This window comes from Pseudophryne corroboree, chromosome 5 (assembly GCF_028390025.1).
Source record: "Pseudophryne corroboree isolate aPseCor3 chromosome 5, aPseCor3.hap2, whole genome shotgun sequence".
Lineage (NCBI taxonomy): Eukaryota > Metazoa > Chordata > Amphibia > Anura > Myobatrachidae > Pseudophryne > Pseudophryne corroboree.
This window is the reverse complement of record NC_086448.1, coordinates 604,437,478-604,455,367: the sequence shown is the minus strand read 5'-3', so window position 1 is coordinate 604,455,367 and position 17,890 is coordinate 604,437,478. Positions and strand designations below refer to the sequence as shown.

At 43.5% G+C, this 17,890-nt stretch overlaps 2 protein-coding genes across 7 annotated transcripts in view; one reads left to right on the top strand and one right to left on the bottom strand.

Annotated features, from left to right (window-relative positions):
• The window catches only part of GNAL (G protein subunit alpha L), a 491,912-nt gene extending 476,154 nt beyond the window's left edge, over positions 1–15,758 (top strand). For all 3 annotated transcript variants that reach the window (XM_063923437.1, XM_063923440.1, XM_063923439.1), the window contains exons 9-12: positions 2,109–2,229; positions 8,646–8,776; positions 9,991–10,058; positions 12,684–15,758. In XM_063923437.1, coding sequence (XP_063779507.1) covers positions 2,109–2,229; positions 8,646–8,776; positions 9,991–10,058; positions 12,684–12,830 — 467 coding nt within the window. In that variant the 3' untranslated portion in view covers positions 12,831–15,758. The remainder of the gene's footprint in view (positions 1–2,108; positions 2,230–8,645; positions 8,777–9,990; positions 10,059–12,683) is intronic.
• Positions 15,759–16,617: 859 nt separating this feature from the next.
• Positions 16,618–17,890, bottom strand: part of MPPE1 (metallophosphoesterase 1) — a 296,325-nt gene continuing 295,052 nt past the window's right edge. For 2 of the 4 annotated variants that reach the window (XM_063923442.1, XM_063923441.1), the window contains exon 10: positions 16,618–17,753. In XM_063923442.1, coding sequence (XP_063779512.1) covers positions 17,577–17,753 — 177 coding nt within the window. In that variant the 3' untranslated portion in view covers positions 16,618–17,576. The remainder of the gene's footprint in view (positions 17,754–17,890) is intronic. The other 2 variants (XM_063923445.1, XR_010177827.1) reach the window with 2 other exon arrangements.

Here is a 17,890-nt window from a genome sequence, read left to right as displayed (position 1 = left end):
GAGTGCCGCCTCTTCTTTTTGACTATATATATATATATATATATATATATAAAACATCGATCGGGAAAATTGCGGCTTTCACTTTGAAAGCCGGGACAGCCTGCAGGTATACAGGGGGGTCTGGGGGTGGCTTGGGAGGGTTAATTTACACTCCCCAGCGGCTGCCATTGTCTGCAGCCACTGGGTGGGGGGTCCTGCCGTACTGACCGATCAGCAGTGATCGGCAGCACGGCAATCAGTAGGGGAGAGTGCAGGGAGGCAGAGGGACCTTCCGGTCCCTCTGACAGCAGCAGCGGAGGGAAGTTTCTCTTCTCTGCCGCTGCTAACACTCTCTATCTGACTGGTCGCATCCTGTGCAACCAGGTCAGATAGAGCACTTGCAGGCATGATCACATCTGATGCGACCATGCCAGGCAAGTGGTTAACTTCATATGTGTCCTTTTTACATACGTCACGTTGGAAGGAATAACCAGTGATATAGGTAATCCGAGTGGTATGTGGCTAAAGTATAATCTGTTGCCTAGGTGGCAGTGTCAGATTACCAAATAAGCAGAGTATGCGCCGGCCTATGGGCCCCGCGACAATGGATACAATAATATTGATTTGTTCTTGAAAGAAATTTACAATCAGGTTTTCCTAAATTGTTTACAAAAGATAGAAAACATTAACTCAAAGAAACAAAAACTGTACATTAAAGACTCTATAGAGAAAACACTGTATTAATGTAATGCGCCCATTAACAATGTATAGTACATAAACCATAGACCTCAGATTCACACTACACTTTCCAGATCGTAGACTGTTGGTCAGTAAAATTAAAAATGTATTAGGAGATCATTTGCGAGGGGGCTCGATGTTTACACTGCCTAGGGGCTTCCACAGGGTTTAACCCGCACTGCTTGGTGGCCCACTCGCCCTCAAAAGGAACACACTTAGGGGTATATTTACTAAAGGGTAAGTTTTTAATGTTTTAGGGTTTTTTTTAAAAATCAATGAAAATCAATTTGGATGTTTTGTTGTCAGGACTAAAACACACATTTACTAACAGGTTTTATTTTATATTCGTTTTTGAATGTTGGTAAATGTGTGTTTTTAGCCCTGGAAACACAACATCGATTTAGATTTTTATCGATATGAAAATCCACCTTTGGTAAATATACACTTATATCTCTTATCTTTAATAAAACAAGAGACACCTGCCTGTAGTGTATCAACAGGCATTTTATACAAGTGCTCTAGTCTATAATAAATCTGACCATGAAGCAGAAAGGAGCACGGAGCAGCAGGGGAAGGTTTGGAAGGCTGCATGTGCTCTAGGGCCGCCTATTGCCCATCACTGCGTTAATCTTTGATACTAGCTACAGGTACTGCTGTCCTATACTACTGATGTAAAGTTAAACTAGGAATGTAGCAAATCCAGTCTCACATTCATCTTTTTTTCCCAGCAGCGTCCCCTAATTTGCATATTGATGCTAATCAAGACTTGGATGCTATACCTGCCATTTTTTTTCCTGTGTCAATAATAACTCTTAAGGCCCATATAGACGGGCCGATGCGGGGAGAGATGTGTGCTGAGCGAACCGCTCGGCACACATCTCTCCCGCAGCTGAGCACAGCGCGATCTGTGCTGTGTGTGCGGGGGGAGACGAGGGGGGGGGGGCGCTCACTTCACCCAGCGGGTGAAGTGAGCAACCCGCTAGATTGGCCTGCATGCAGGCCAATCTAGCGATAGCGATGTGCGGGGCTGAGCATCGCTATCGCTGTTAGGGCTACACACGGAGCGATCTTGCTGAAAATCTAAGCAATCTAGTCAGATTGCTTAGATTATCGCTCCGTGTGTACCCCCTTTATGTGCACTCAAATCACAGGGAGGTCAGGATTGAGGTTAAGATTTTGGCCAGTCCTGAATCTTGCTTAAAAACCTTTAAGATCTGAAACATGGATTTGGAGTATCCCCTGGATTTATAGATGCAACTACTTTGTATGCAAGGCTCAGTCTTAAACAATTCCAAGATATTATTATCATTATAGACTGTGTACAGCACTTTGTTTTGTTTTATTAATCAGTTGATGAATGCACATATTATTCACCTTTTTCTCTGTTCTAGATGTCACAGCTATCATTTTTGTAGTTGCATGTAGCAGTTACAACATGGTTATAAGAGAAGATAATAACACAAACAGACTACGAGAAGCACTGGACCTGTTTAAAAGTATCTGGAACAACAGGTATAGTGCCTACATGGTGACTAGTCTGCCGCACAGGTACTCCTTCCGCTGGTCAGCACCCCACGTAGTGCCTTCGCCTCTTTTGGGGTTCTTCCACTTACTTAGTATGTCAGCAGACAAGTTATCATATTGGAAAATGTCTTACTTGTTATAGGTAACAGTACTTTCAACACGCATACATTATATACTAATTACATGTATATAAATTCTTTGTTTTCTTGTCCAATATATGACAAAGAGATGGCTTCAGGGTGCACTTAGATTTGTTGTGGATACAAACTTGTTTAGTATTGCTTTGAAGTCATTAATATATCATACCTGCCAACATACATGGTCTTGTCAGCGGAACAGGGGGACAGGGCCATTCACGCTGGGGGGGAGTAGCAACACCCTCGTGGCCATTTATTTTTCTCATACGTCCTAGAGGATGCTGGGGTCACATCAAGAACCATGGGGTAGAGACTGGATCCGCAGTAGACATGGGCACTTTAGGACTTTCAAAGGGTGTGAACTGGCTCCTCCCCCTATGCCCCTCCTCCAGACTCCAGTTTAGAATTTGTGCCCAGTGAGACTGGATGCAATCTGAGGAGCTCTACTGAGTTTTTCTGAAAAAGACTTACGTTAGGTTTTTTATTTTCAAGGAGAACTGCTGGTAACAGTCTCCCTGCTTCGTGGGAGTGAGGGGAGAGAAGTCAGACCTACTTCTGTGAGTTTAAAGGCTCTGCTTCTTTGGCTACAGGACACCATTAGCTCCTGAGGGTCTGATCGCTAGGTACGCCTAGATGCTCGTTCCCAGAGCCCGCCGTCACCCCCCTTGCAGAGCCAGAAGTCAGAAGACAGGTGAGTAGAAGAAGAAAAGAAGACTTCAGTGACTGCTTCTGAGGTACCGCAGTGCTCGCACACTGCGCGCTATGCTCCCACACACAGCAGCACTACAGGGCGCGGGGGGGGGCGGCGGCACCCTGGGCAGCATATATGACTTTTATAAGTAACTGGCAAGAGTGGACATAGTGCCAGGGCACTGTCCGGACGCCTGCCAGTATAAAAAGTTAGTTGAAAAGAGTGGTTCTGAAGCGCGCCAATACGGGGGCGGAGCTTAGCCCTCACAGCACACAACCCGGCGCCATTTTCTCTACACAAGGTTGCAGAGACGCTAGTCCTTCCTCACACTGCTGCATAAGTATTAGGGAGGGGGGGGGGGGGGCACAGTTATTTTGGTGCATTATATGTTAACTATAAAAGCGCTGCAGGTCTGGGGCAATTTCTGTGGTGGTTCAGACCGGGATTGAGCGCTGGGGTGTGAGCTGGCAATAACTCCCTCTGTGTCCCTCTGACAGGTATTACTGTAGGTCTGTCCCCTATAGGCCCAGTGTGTCTGGGTGTGTTGGGTGCACGTGTGCCGGCATGTCTGAGGCGGCGTGCTCTTCCCAGGAGGAGACTATGATAGGGACACAAACGGCTGTGGGAGTGACCCTGTCGGCACCGCCGACACCTGATTGGGTGAATGTTTTGAGTGCTTTGAATGCAAATGTGGCTCTGATAAATAAGAGATTGGATAAATCTGAGTCTCAGAACATGGAAGAAATCCGTAGAGGATGTGTTGTTACAAGTCCAGACCCCCTCGGGGTCTCAAAAATGTTCATTTGCCCAGCTGGCAGACACGGATACCGACACGGACACTGACTCAAGTGTCGACTATAGTGATGCCAGATTAGATCCAAAACTGGCAAAGAGCATTCAGTACATGATTGTGGCAATAAAAGACGTATTACATATCACTGAGGACCCTACTGTTCCTGAGACTAGGGTCTGTATGTATAGAGGAAAGAAACCTGAGGTAACGTTTCCTCCCTCTCATGAACTGAACACGCTTTGTGAAAAGGTTTCGGAAAATCCTGACAAAAAGTTTCAGATTCCCAAAAGGATTCCAGTGGCGTATCTGTTTCCCTCTGGAGATAGGGGAAAATGGGAGTCACCCCCCATTGTGGACAAAGCTCTATCACGGCTGTCCAAAAAGGTGGCTCTTCCGTCCCCTGACACGGCAACCCTAATGGATCCTGCGGATCATAGACAGGAGAATACATTGAAATCCATTTGTCACCACGGGTACGCTACTCAGACCAGCCATTGCATCTGCGTGGGTGAGTAGTGCTATCGAAAAATGGGCTGCAGTCTACCTAAAGGAAGCTGCGAGGGATATTGGCCTCTTGGGATCAAGGGCCAATGCCATGGCAGTCTCAGCAAGGAGACTGTAAGAAAGCTATGGAGTCTCTACCGTATAAAGGTGGTGTATTGTTTGGTGACGGCCTCGCTGACTTGCTGTCTACGGCTACTGCGGTTAAGTCATAATTTTTACCTTATGTGCCTGCACCACAAAAGAAAGCACACCACTATCAGATGCAGTCCTTTCGGCCAATAAATACAGAAAAGTCCGAGGATCTTCCTTCCTTGCTTCTAGAGGAAAGGGATAAGGTAAACTATCACCGGCAGTGGCCGGTTCCCAGGAGCAGAAGTCCTCCCCGGCTTCTGCCAAATCCACCGCATGACGCTGGGGCTCCTCTGCGGGAGTCCGCACCGGTGGGGGCACGTCTCAGACTCTTCAGTCAGTGCTGGGCTCGTTCGGCCCTGGACCCATGGGTTTTAGAAATAGTGTCCCAGGGGTACAAACTGGAGTTTCAAGACGTTCCCTCTAGCCGATTTTTCAAATCGGCCTTGCCAGCTTCTATTCCGGACAGGGAGGTGGTATGCGCCGCAATACAAAAATTGTGTCACAATCAAGTCATTGTCAGGGTTCCCCCATCGCAACAGGGAGAAGGCTTTTATTCAAGCCTGTTCGTGGTCCCGAAGCAAGATGGCTCAGTCAGACCAATCCTGAACCTCAAATCCCTCAATTTCTACCTGAGAAAATTCAAATTCAAGATGGAATCTCTCCGGGCAGTGATCTCCAGTCTGGAGGAGGGGGATTTTATGGTGTCGGTAGACATAAAGGATGCCTACTTACATGTTCCCATTTATCCTCCACATCAGGCTTACCTGAGGTGTGCAGTTCAGGATTGTCATTACCAATTTCAGATGTTGCCGTTTGGTCTGTCCACGGCTCCGAGGGTTTTCACCAAAGTAATGGCCGAAATGATGGTTCTCCTGCACAAACGAGGAGTCACAATTATCCCGTACTTGGACGATCTCCTGATAAAGGCGAGATCCATGGACCAATTACTGCAGAACATTACGCTCTCCCTGACGATTCTGCAGCAACATGGTTGGCTCCTAAACTTGCCAAAATCACAGTTGGTTCCGACGAGACGGCTGTCGTTTTTGGGAATGATTCTGGACACAGAATTACAGAGAGTTTTCTTCCAGTGGAAAAGGCTCTGGAAATTCAGAACCTGGTCAAACAAATTCTGAAACCAGCAAGAGTATCGATCCATCAATGCACTCGGTTGCTGGGGAAGATGGTGGCGGCGTACGAGGCCATTCAGTTTGGCAGATTCCATGCCAGAGTGTTTCACTGGGACCTGTTGGACAAGTGGTCCAGGTCCCATCTGCACATGCACCGAAGGATAATCCTGTCTTCCAAGACCAGAATCTCACTCCTGTGGTGGCTGCACAGCTCTCACCTCCTAGAGGGACGCAGGTTCGGGATCCAGGATTGGATCCTAGTGACCACGGATGCGAGTCTCCGAGGCTGGCAGCAGTCACACAGGGGGAAAGCTTCCAGGGAAGATGGTCAAGCCAGGAATTTTTCTACACATAAACGTTCTGGAGTTAAGAGCCATTTACAACGGCCTTCTGCAAGCGGAACATCATCTTCGCAATCGGGCCGTCTTGATTCAGTCGGACAACATAACAGCAGTAGCGTACATAAACCGCCAGGCCGGAACAAAGAGCAGAACGGCAATGGCAGAGGCCACAAAGGTTCTCCGCTGGGCGGAAAGGCATACAAGCGCTCTGTCAGCTATCTTCATTCCAGGAGTGGACAACTGGGAAGCAGACTTCCTCAGCAGACACGATGTCCATCCAGGAGAGTGGGGTCTTCATCAAGAGGTCTTTGCAGAAGTGACAAGTCTTTGGGGAATTCCTCAAATAGACATGATGGCATCTCGCCTCAACAAGAAACTTCAGAGATATTGTTCCAGGTCGAGAGACCCTCAAGCAATAGCAGTGGACGCCCTAGGGACACCGTGGGTGTTTCAGTCGGTGTATGTGTTTCCTCCGCTTCCACTCGTTCCAAAAGTGATAAAGATCATAAGACGAACAAAGGTTCAAGCGATCCTCATTGTTCCAGACTGGCCACGGAGGGCTTGGTATCCAGATCTTCAGGAATTACTCATAGGAGATCCCTGGCCTCTTCCTCTGAGGGAGGATCTGTTACAGCAGGGACTTCGTTTGACGGCTTGGCAGTTGAACGCCGGATCCTAGCCCGAAAGGGTATTCCCAAGGAAGTCATCCCCACTTTTATTCAGGCCAGAAAAGAAGTGACGTCTAAACATTACCACCATATTTGGAGAAAATACGTGTCCTGGTGTGAATCCAGGAAGGCTCCTACGGAAGAATTTCAGTTAGGACGTTTTCTCCATTTTCTACAAGCTGGTGTGGATGCGGGCCTAAAGTTGGGCTCAATTAAATTACAAATTTCAGCCTTATCGGTTTTCTTCCAAAAACAATTGGCCTCCCTTCCAGAAGTTCAGACTATCGTGAAAGGCGTGTTGCACATCCAACCTCCCTTTGTGCCCCCAGTGGCACCGTGGGATCTTAACGTGGTGTTGCAATTCCTTCAATCTCATTGGTTTGAACCTTTGCAGAAGGTAGAGTTGAAATTCCTCACTTGGAAAGTGGTCATGCTGTTGGCCTTGGCATCCGCGAGGTGGGTGTCTGAATTAGCGGCCTTGTCTCACAAGAGCCCTTATTTGATCTTCCATGAAGATAGAGCAGAGTTGAGGACTCGTCAGCAATTTCTGCCGAAAGTAGTTTCGTCGTTCCACTTGAACCAACCTATTGTGGTGCCAGTGGCTACTGACGCCTTGCTGGAATCGAAGTTTCTCGATGTAGTCAGAGCTTTGAAAATTTATGTCGCCAGAACGGCAAGGTTTAGGAAAACGGAGGCTCTGTTTGTCCTGTATGCTCACAACAAGATTGGGGCTCCTGCTTCCAAGCAGACTATTGCGCGCTGGATCTGTCATACGATTCAGCATGCACATTCTACGGCTGGATTGCCGTTACCGAAATCGGTGAAGGCCCATTCTCCCGGAAAGGTGGGCTCGTCCTGGGCGGCTGCCCGGGGGGTCTCGGCATTACAACTTTGCCGAGCGGCTACTTGGTCGGGTTCAAACACCTTTGCGAAGTTCTACAAGTTTGATACCCTGGCTGATGAGGACCTCATGTTTGGTCAATCGGTGCTGCAGAGTCATCCGCACTCTCTCGCCCGTTCTAGAGCTTTGGTATAACCCCATGGTTCTTGATGTGACCCCAGCATCCTCTAGGACAGTGGTTCTCAAACTCGGTCCTCAGGACCCCACACAGTGCATGTTTTGCAGGTAACCTCACAGAATCGCAAGTGAGATAATTAGTTCCACCTGCGGATCTTTTAAAATGTGTCAGTGAGTAATTAATTCACCTGTGCACCTGCTGGGTTACCTGCAAAACATGCACTGTGTGGGGTCCTGAGGACCGAGTTTGAGAACCTATGCTCTAGGATGTATGAGAAAATAGGATTTTAATACCTACCGGTAAATCCTTTTCTCTTAGTCCGTAGAGGATGCTGGGCGCCCGTCCCAGTGCGTACTGTATCTGCAGTTTTTTGTTACGTTTCAACACATGTTGTGTTACGTTTTTTTAGTCAGCCTGTTGCTGACGTTGTTCATGCCGTTGACTTGCGTTATGTTGAATGCCATGTTGTACGGCGTGCTTGAGGTGTGAGCTGTTATGAATCTCACCTTGGTTTAACAATAAATCCTTTTCCTCGAAATGTCCGTCTCCCTGGGCACAGTTCCTATAACTGGAGTCTGGAGGAGGGGCATAGAAGGAGGAGCCAGTTCACACCATTTGAAAGTCTTAAAGTGCCCATGTCTCCTGCGGATCCCGTCTATACCCCATGGTTCTTCATGTGCCGCCAGCATCCTCTACGGACTAAGAGAAAAGGATTTACCGTAGGTATTAAAATCCTATTTTGTGGTTTAAATACTTTTCTTTATGCTGCATCCTGTGTGGACACCTACAGTAATGCAGAGCCTCCCGACTGTCCCCACAAATCAGGACGCAGGACAGTCCTCAAAAATGGGACTATCCTACTAAAAGTGGAATAGTTGGGGTATAGAGCAATTATGTATTCATCTTTCAGTTCTAATGTCCATGCAGTCTTCAATCGCTAATCATGATACAGGGTACAGAATCTGTCTGACACGTTTTCCTTTCAACAGGTGGTTACGAACCATTTCCGTAATTTTATTTTTGAACAAACAAGACATGCTGGCTGAAAAAGTCTTGGCGGGAAAATCAAAAATAGAAGATTACTTTCCAGAATACGTGCGCTACACTGTACCCGACGATGGTAAGAATGGAAGTTAGGTTGGCTGCTGAAAGCACACTACTGTACCTGTCTAGGAGGATGATACTTATTGTAACCTGCCAACAACATCTTACTCTGCTCTGTGTTCCACAGGAAGTGTGTCTGGTTTCAGTAATCTCAGTACGGACTTGCTGCAGTCTTTGTAGTGATCAGCAGATCACCCTAGTGAGGATTGCTTTATAGTGAACAGAGGGCAATGTACCATGGGCAGCTCTACCACCAGCCACACAAATACCAGACCTAGGATAACCCACCTTTAATCATGATATGATCATACCTCGCAAATTGTAATATTGAGAAATCTGGTCCTGCCATGACTGAGGCATGGCCGAAAAGAGGACATGGCCTCAAGCGGAGGGGCGGGGCCTAGTGCTGCAACCCCTCATTTTTGTCATTTTGGGGGCTTGCCCTGGGCAGCCCCCGGCTAACTCCCCCTGCACTGATAGATGCGCATCTATTCAGTGATCACCTGCTGCATTTTACCGATCGTGATTCCCAGGTGGGGGAGGGAGGAACCAAAAGCAAAACTGAGTAAAAAAAAGAAAAGAGACGGTATGGAGGGAAAAGGTAGAGAGAAACAGAAGGAATAGGCGGTAGAGAGAGAGGATGAATATGGGGAGACGTCCGAGAAAGGCCTCATTTATACTATATACTAGTGTGTGCTCCACGGACAGCAGGGGTTGCTGGGACTTGTAGTTTGTAAGCACTGTAGTTGCTTGATGCATATAATCACGGTACAGGAGAGATTGCAGGGTGATAACCAGTACCTCCAGAGTCCGGTGAGACAGGTGGCAAATCTATTTGACTCTATTAGCTGTAGGTGTGGGACAGGCCCCCTCTCGGTCCCGGCAATTTTCCCCTAATGGCAGCCCTGTGCAGAACCACTGCAAAGAGCAAAAGACTGGTTAAAAAAATGATATTTACCAGTGAAACCACTGAGCTACTAATGTGCCAATATTGCTCTTTTATCTAACATGAGCAGTATTGAAGGTTACTGTACAGTATGTTTGGTAAGGAATTTAGACCATAAGATACGAATGGGGCAGGAACATGTGGGAATGATGAAATCTTTCCTGTAGGATGCTGCGTAATGTGGTGGTGGTGCTGTATAAATACATTCTAATAACAAATCTCTCCATGTGTATTCTGCAATTGTCTGCTAACATTTTATTTATTTCTCTAAATCTTGTTTATAGCAACACCAGATGCAGGAGAGGATCCCAAAGTGACGAGGGCCAAGTTTTTCATCCGAGATGAGTTTTTAGTGAGTATTAAAACGTACTGTAAATAAAACCTAGTCTTCTTGCTTTCCCTCTGATCTGCGACTGGGAAGTTAGTAGACAACACACTGAAACTAAACAACGTGAAGAGGATATACAGTACATGCAGAGAGTGGCTTGCCATGAAATCTCACATAGTACAACTTTTTGTCAGCAGCGTGTGTAGCCATGAAAGTCCTTTTCACTGTGTGGTATTGTTTCTCTTCCCATACGTTATCTCTTACATGACTTCAAAAATTTCTTTAGCTCTAAGTTATACTTAAATGTATACTTTACAATTTTAAAATGATTCTTTTTTTTTTTCTAGAATAATACTTGTTGATTCATTTTAACTGCTGCTGTCAGCTTTTTTTTCATGATAATTGCCTGCTTCAGACACTGTGGGCGGAATTCAAATGTTTTACCGCCAGCCGCCACTAGATGGCATCCAAATGAAGCTATTCAATTTTAGCTCCGTTCGGACGCAATGGCTGCCGTCGCCTACATTTCAGGGGTGACGAGCTGAAATGCGCAAAAAGTGACCTGTTTGGGGGCCCAAACTGCACTTTTTTCACAGTCACGCCCAGCACTTTGGTCAGGTTTAGCTGCTTTAAATGGCTAAACCCGACCTCCATGGGCGCAATCAGCGTGATAAAGACATACAATTGAATATCGCCACAGCGATCTCCCGTCACTTTAAACGGGAGATCAGACGCGAAAATCAATTGGATTACACTTGGTGACGTTACAAGACTGTAGAATACTGTAGAGCTGGATCTCCTATGAAACATCTTACACCCAGCTGTGTTCCTGGTTAGCTGTGGGAATTCTGCCTCAGAAATGTATCTGGCCTTCTAAAGCGTTTCTAAGTTACCCATAGCTACCAATCAGCTAGCTAGCATGTAATAAGTACATTCTTTAATATGATAGGTAGATGTTGATTGGTTGCCCCAGCTTCTCCACCCTCAAAGAGGCTTAACACATCTCTTCCTATGTTAAAAATGGTCACTGAGATGGATGTCATCAAGAGGAACAATAAGAAGCTACAAATCATGCCGGCAGCTTCATATTTGTCCTTACAGCCAAAGGCCTCTCAGCAGGACCAAACAGCCCTCGCTACCAGCCATCTCTGTGAGACCACTGACAGCCCAGCAACGTGGCTTTATGACGCACACTCCGGTTCTCCTGTGATAATCTGAGAGTGTTATGCTGGACCTTGGTACACAGGATCTACTAGATCGCCTGTCAGATAAGCACTTTTCCTGTTCTGAGACCTGACTGGCAGTGTTTGCCATCCAGCAGTGAATTTCACACACAACGGCTTTGAGCCGTGTTTAATGCTGTGTGCATTGCACAGCAGCAGCTTAAAAAAAAAAAACATTGTGTGTGTGAAAGCGCCCATTCATAACTCTGTTCACTGCATACAAGGACGGCACGGCAGTCAGACTTTTCGGTGGATGTCTCTGGCTGCAACCCGACAGCCGGGCCAGGGCTGTGCTGTGTGAACGAACCCTACACCTTACATTAGAATCCCGGCACAGCAAAAATCCATCCGGCTTTTTCCCGTCCGGCAAAAACAGCTACGTGTGAAATAGCCCTAACAGGCCTGTCACTGTCTCTATTGCCAGTACCGTACTTCCAATGGTTCATTATGAACACTGTTCCAAATCAAACGATGTGTGTGACTGATCCCTATTTTCCAGTTTTGTAGCGACAGTTTCCAACATCTTTGTGATGACATCACAAAGCTTCTTTTTGGGGAGGCATTGCACTGCAGTAATATTAGAAGCCGTCCCCCTCTGCAAAGAAATAATGTATATACACGTGTGTGTCTCTGTGTATTTATTTATATTTTTACTAGTTTCCAGCCCGTCAAAATGACGGAACAACAAAATTCATGTCAGTGCTGGTGGCTTTGTGCGGCCGAACAAAGCAACAATTGAGTTGCTTCGTTGGGCGCCATCTAGTGTGCAAAACACTTGAATTCCCCCACATAGAGGTGAGGAGCAGCGTTAGCCTTTTATTATATAGAATAGTAGACTATAAGCGCAAAAAAGCCGCTCCTGGTGATTGTCACATCTCCAGACATAAAGTGTAGCCTCCACATCAAGAACAGGAGACCATGATAGATAGTTGGTTATGGCTTCACTCGTGCAGGCAATAATGTGCAGCAGAATAGCATACAGTGGGGCTAGTCACACACACTCATGTATATACAGTTGGAGAAACTTCATTGCACAGGGCGAGTGTGACCACTGGCTCTAGAACAGGGGTTTGATGCTCATGTTAGCATTGGATTAGTTTTTGTAATGGCTGGTGCAGCTTCTGGAGCTGGGTAGTCGAGAGCTTCTTGAATGAAATGGGAAGTAGAGATACAACCAATAAAATGTATAAGTGGCTGAAAGGCAGTGGCATACAAAATGCAATCAGTTGCTTTAGGCTTTTATTTATATCACACGTTGTTAACCTAAGGATCAGGGCCTAAAGTATGAGCCACACATTTCAGTGGAACAGCACAATAACTCCAGATTCCCCTGAAATATACCTCCATCTAAAAAATGTTCTTGTAAATATGACACGAATAGCTTTGACAGTACCTAGACTTCTATGTTTTCTTTGTGTTTCTACAGAGGATAAGCACGGCGAGTGGTGACGGAAGACATTACTGCTATCCTCATTTTACCTGTGCCGTAGACACGGAGAACATTCGCAGAGTTTTCAATGACTGTCGAGATATCATCCAGAGAATGCACCTCCGCCAATATGAACTCTTGTAATCGTATTCACCGTGGAGCCTGTGGTTTTAAATCCTTTGCTACTTTTTCTGTCTCTTTCCTCTGTACTGCTCCACACAGGGTGGAAAATCCCTACAGCGCACTTTTTTTCTAGGCTTCTTTACTTTTTATTTTGATATTTTTGTTCAGCAAGGATTTTTTTCTTACCAACTTTTTACTTTTGGTTTATGCACAAGGGCGTTTTGTGTCCTTGTTTTTCCTTTCACATGACACTTTTTTTTCTTTTATTTTTTTTTTAACCATTCCACTAAACCAGTGCTGCTCACTCCCGTAACTAGGAAACCTATTGGCCTTTTTCAGAGCATAGACTTTAGCTTTTGCAACTCATGTACCCTAGCACTTCTCACCTGCATAGCCACTTTTGTAAAAGGCAGGATCATATAAAAACTCCCAGGTCTAACTTAACATATGTAGTGTGCCCCAGACTGTCAGTTCTGCAGCTTTGCCATCTACAGAATTCCCGCATGCCTCTTCCTGCTAGGCTGAGCATGAAATGGGCAGTCACTTCACATACACCATCCTGCTAAAAGGGACTACTGCTGATAAAGTGACCTGACTATTACTTAATCCAGGGTATATTTATACAGTACATAACACATGTTCACTCTAATTAGAGTAGACCTTGATATTTCTCAAATGTCCCTGTGACCTACATACAGTACGAGGAAGTCGGCAAACCTGTGGGCTGAACCTATGTTTAGCATAGTCATTCGCTAAGAACTCACTGAAGGTTTCCTCATGCCACAGTGATGTTAATAGTTCCTACTGAATTGATGGGACTGCCTACTCATGTACATCAGCCCACGGACTGGTTGTATCCACTGTGTCAAGGTGACACACTCTAATATATACATGATGTGGGCAATAATGTCAGTCACTTTGTGCAGTGTAACATAACAAACATACATGGAACTGCCCATGTCGGAGTGTTGTGATCACGCCTCAGTCATTTTGCAGGATTTGTGTGGAGGGTAATTTTAACAGAAAAACATCTTATCCTTTATCAATTAAGAGGGGAAAGCAGTCCCTGTATACACTCCCAGTTACTAAAGGAATAATAACATTGCAAGCAGCTGTCTCTGGAGTGCTCTGGAATGAAAAGATGGAATGTCCTGAGAGGCAATATCAAAACTTCATTTTTTAATATCACTGCATCTTTTTAATGTTCACACCAGTAAAATAAAAAAATAAAATATATATATATATATATATATATATATATATATATATATAATATATTACTCACACACACATTTTAGAGTGAGGGATGGGATGTAGGAAGTTATTGCCTAGAGGTAAGGATGAGGGGCGCCAATCTAATATGATGCTAACATCAGGGGAGAAACAGTTTTGAACAGTAGCTTTGCTTTAAGTGGCTCTCTGAACAAGAAAGGGTTAATACCATTCCACTAAGCCTTAGGCTACCTCTGTTCTTTAGTTTTGTTTTTCTATTTCTTACGGGCGTCGGCCCATGTAACGTGTACCCATCTTTTAGATGGCATTATGCTCAGACTTATCCCTGTGTGGGTTTACTTTATTTTATTATAGCTATTTTTCTTTAACATGACACTGAAGAGTACTTGATGGAGGAAAAAAAAAAAAAAAAAAAAGAAATAATGCACTTTGTATCAGGTAAAACAACAAAAAAAAAAAACTGTTGAGGAATTATCCACACAATGTAGCAGCACCAGAGATATTTATTAATATGTCACAAATTTTAGCATTGTTGAGTTGCAGGTCAACTGGTAAAAGTGACCTCTGCTCGTTACGCCTTCAGGTGAAGGAGGAGGCTTGCAAGACATTGCAGAGCGGTAGCCTGCAGGCCTTTTGTGACACGGAGTAGTTCAAAGAATGTTATGGGAACAGTACATGAAGTAGGTAATGAAGAGGCAAGTTAAGCAATTTTTTTACCTTTTTTTTATGGTGTTTTGTGGCTAAGTGTTTGTGCACACCTCAGGCATTCAAACTGCAGCTGCTTTCAGCCTCTCACGTCAAGGCAGAAAAGAAAAAAAAACAAATTACCACCCTCACTGATATTATACGTTCTGTCCACAGATGATCTTCTTAGCCTTAGATCATTGTTGGGCGCTAGTCCTCTATATAGATTTTTTTTTTTTTCTTTTGGATTTTGTTTTAACTGCTGGTTTATTATGATGTACAGATGTAAAATGTAATATTATTTTGTACAACTTTATTGAAAAAAATAATACTTGTAGAAGATCTTTGTGCCTTGATTATGGCTGTACCTGTAAAATGAGCTAAGATGTAAGTATGTTTTTGATTGCGCTGTACAGCTTGATGTCAAAACTTGCCTGCAGCTGTGACTGCGGGTAGGACTATCTGTAGAATTTAGTTTTTTTTTCTGGTTTATATAAAAAGAAGGAAATGCTCTTTAGTACAAAAAAAAAAAAAAGAAAACAAAAAAAATTATAAATTATGCAAATTAACCACTTACCTTTACAAATAAGGTCCTACAATGACCAGTTGTTGCAGCAAACATGCCTTTTTTTGTTCTGTTTTTACGTGCAGACGCAGGAGGAAGTGGAGAGACTCAGCTTTAAAATGAAAACAAAAACAAAAAAATATTGGAATCCATTTCTTTGTTCATATTTGCAGCCTAGTGGTGTTTCAGTGGGAACCAAGGATTTTATTCTTATTTTGAAACATTTCTTTTAGAAAACCTTTTGATCATTTTTGCATCATGGATCCAACATTCACAGTACTGCCGCAATGATATTGTGAATGATAAAAGAAAAAGATACTATGGCAGCATTGGTTAAAACTTTGTCTACCTTTTCGCAGCAGCACGACGAGGAGGGGAATCAAAAAGGTGGAAATCTTTGTCTAGCCTGATAAATTACAAGATGACATTTTAATTTCTCTTTTAATAAAGAGACACATTAGAAAGTTGGTTTATTTTAAATATTATAGAATTGATATGTGTGAATATATTTCTCAAACTTGAATAATTTATGCAAATGTTCTCTAACGAAGTTGTGGTACAATACTATATATATATATATATATATATATATATATATATATATATATATATACACAGTATATATAAAATAAGCAAGAACTGCTGTAGCAATAAGGCATGTCCTTTTTAGTAACTACTACACGGCTTTATATTTTATACCTAGGTGTTTTATGTATGTGAGTCTAGATTATTTGTGTCAGAGATAACCTGTACATTGTCTAAAATTACTGTCGCAATAACAGCGTTAGGACGAGTCTTGCTAGACTACATCACTCATAATTTGTTGAATAATATCAGCCCTCCAGATGTTGCCATCTGAATGATGCGGAAGTGGAAGGCACTACGCAATATTTTGCAAGCACTGGACACTAAACCTTGGAAGAAAATTGGATCGCAGACAGGGCTGGGTTCAGCCTTATGCTGACCTTTGGTCAGGTCTGTTGTGCCGCCCTCTCACCCCCCCCACACCAGACTTCAGGTCATAGAACTTGGTAATAGAGCAGCCAGAAAGATGATTTACACTCTGGGACTGACCTCTCTGCTTACTTTACTGAAGGGGCCAAGGGACAGTGTAGCATTTTGATTATATGCTGAAAGAGCAGTTTCAGAACCAGAACTGGTCAAATATATTGTACTGGTTGGGCACTATAGGAGACTGCAATTCCTTTGCATGTTCCGCCATTGTACTATGTAGAAAACAAATCGGTTGTAGATGTAAAATCTGTCTGCATAGAATTAAAATGATATACTGTCTTCTGTCACATGAGTAACTGAAACCAACATCACTTTTTGTATGGAGAGGAGACATTTTATTTGTACTACAGTAGATGAGAATTCTGAAATACATATTCTGCTTTTAATTCACAGTTGTGCACAGGCGCTTAATCAGCTACTGCTGTCATGCAAGTTTCCCCCTTAGTCTCGCCTTCATAGACTGGTCCGTGTGGTTTTCCTCTCAGTCTGGGCCAGGAAACCATTTGGCTTGACATTTAAATTACAAAATGTAAGCTTAATTTTTAAGACAGAAGATTGTAATGATGTTTAGGTTGGAGCTCTTTGCCACATAACGTGTTTGACTGCAAAGTAGTCTCACATTAAACCCTGTGGGAACGAGTACCAAAGTAAAGAGTGGTGTATTTTATGTTATGTGCTGGAATATCCTGCAACATATAGAAGCCACTTTTAGACCGTCATATCTTGTTCCTCTGTCTATGCCCCTGTAATAACAAGCGTTAGGACTGTTTGTTATTAGTGAAACTTTTAAATTTCGTAAAGATTATATATATATATATATATATATATATATATAGTTGTTACTTTGCTATCTGTAGTTATGTTTACATCCTATTTCATTAACTTTCTATTTTTTTTTTTTTTTTTTAAAGACTTGTGACAAAAAAGGCTGACGTTTTACAGAATTTAAAAATTACACAATAATTATCATAGACAATCACATTTATTCTACTGAACTAGGATGCTGATAAACTGGAAAGATGAAGTGTCCATGGGCTGATTCTAAAGTGCCATCACATGGGGCAGATACATACTGTCCTGCAGGTGAAATGGCTATTAAATCAATGAAGGAATTTTCTTTTCTTTTTTTAATTTATAGGTAACAGTCACATATTGTACAGGTACATCATTTAATAAATATATATTTGGTAAAATGTACTGGTCTATTCTAGAAAAAAAAAATCTTCACGTAATCCTTGGCGTTCTCGGCATAATGTAGACACTTTGCGTCCTTACACAGGCTTTTCTTTGGTTGTGTAACAGATGGATTTCAAAGTGTTCAGTGGCAACAAATAAGTTATTACATAGAGAGAAAGCAGCATGCTTGCCACACAGTAGGTATAGATGACTGTATTCTCTGTTGGGAGAAAGCATTTTCCAAGGGAAAAGTCTTCAGGGGAGATAAGACCCTGGCGAGGAAAAAAATAAATAAAATTACTAATAAACCACTACTCTATTTTTCTCAACTGAAACATGGAGATAATAGTGCTGATGACATGTCCGTTCCAAATCCAGAAACATGTTTACTGTGGCCTAGAAGAATGCA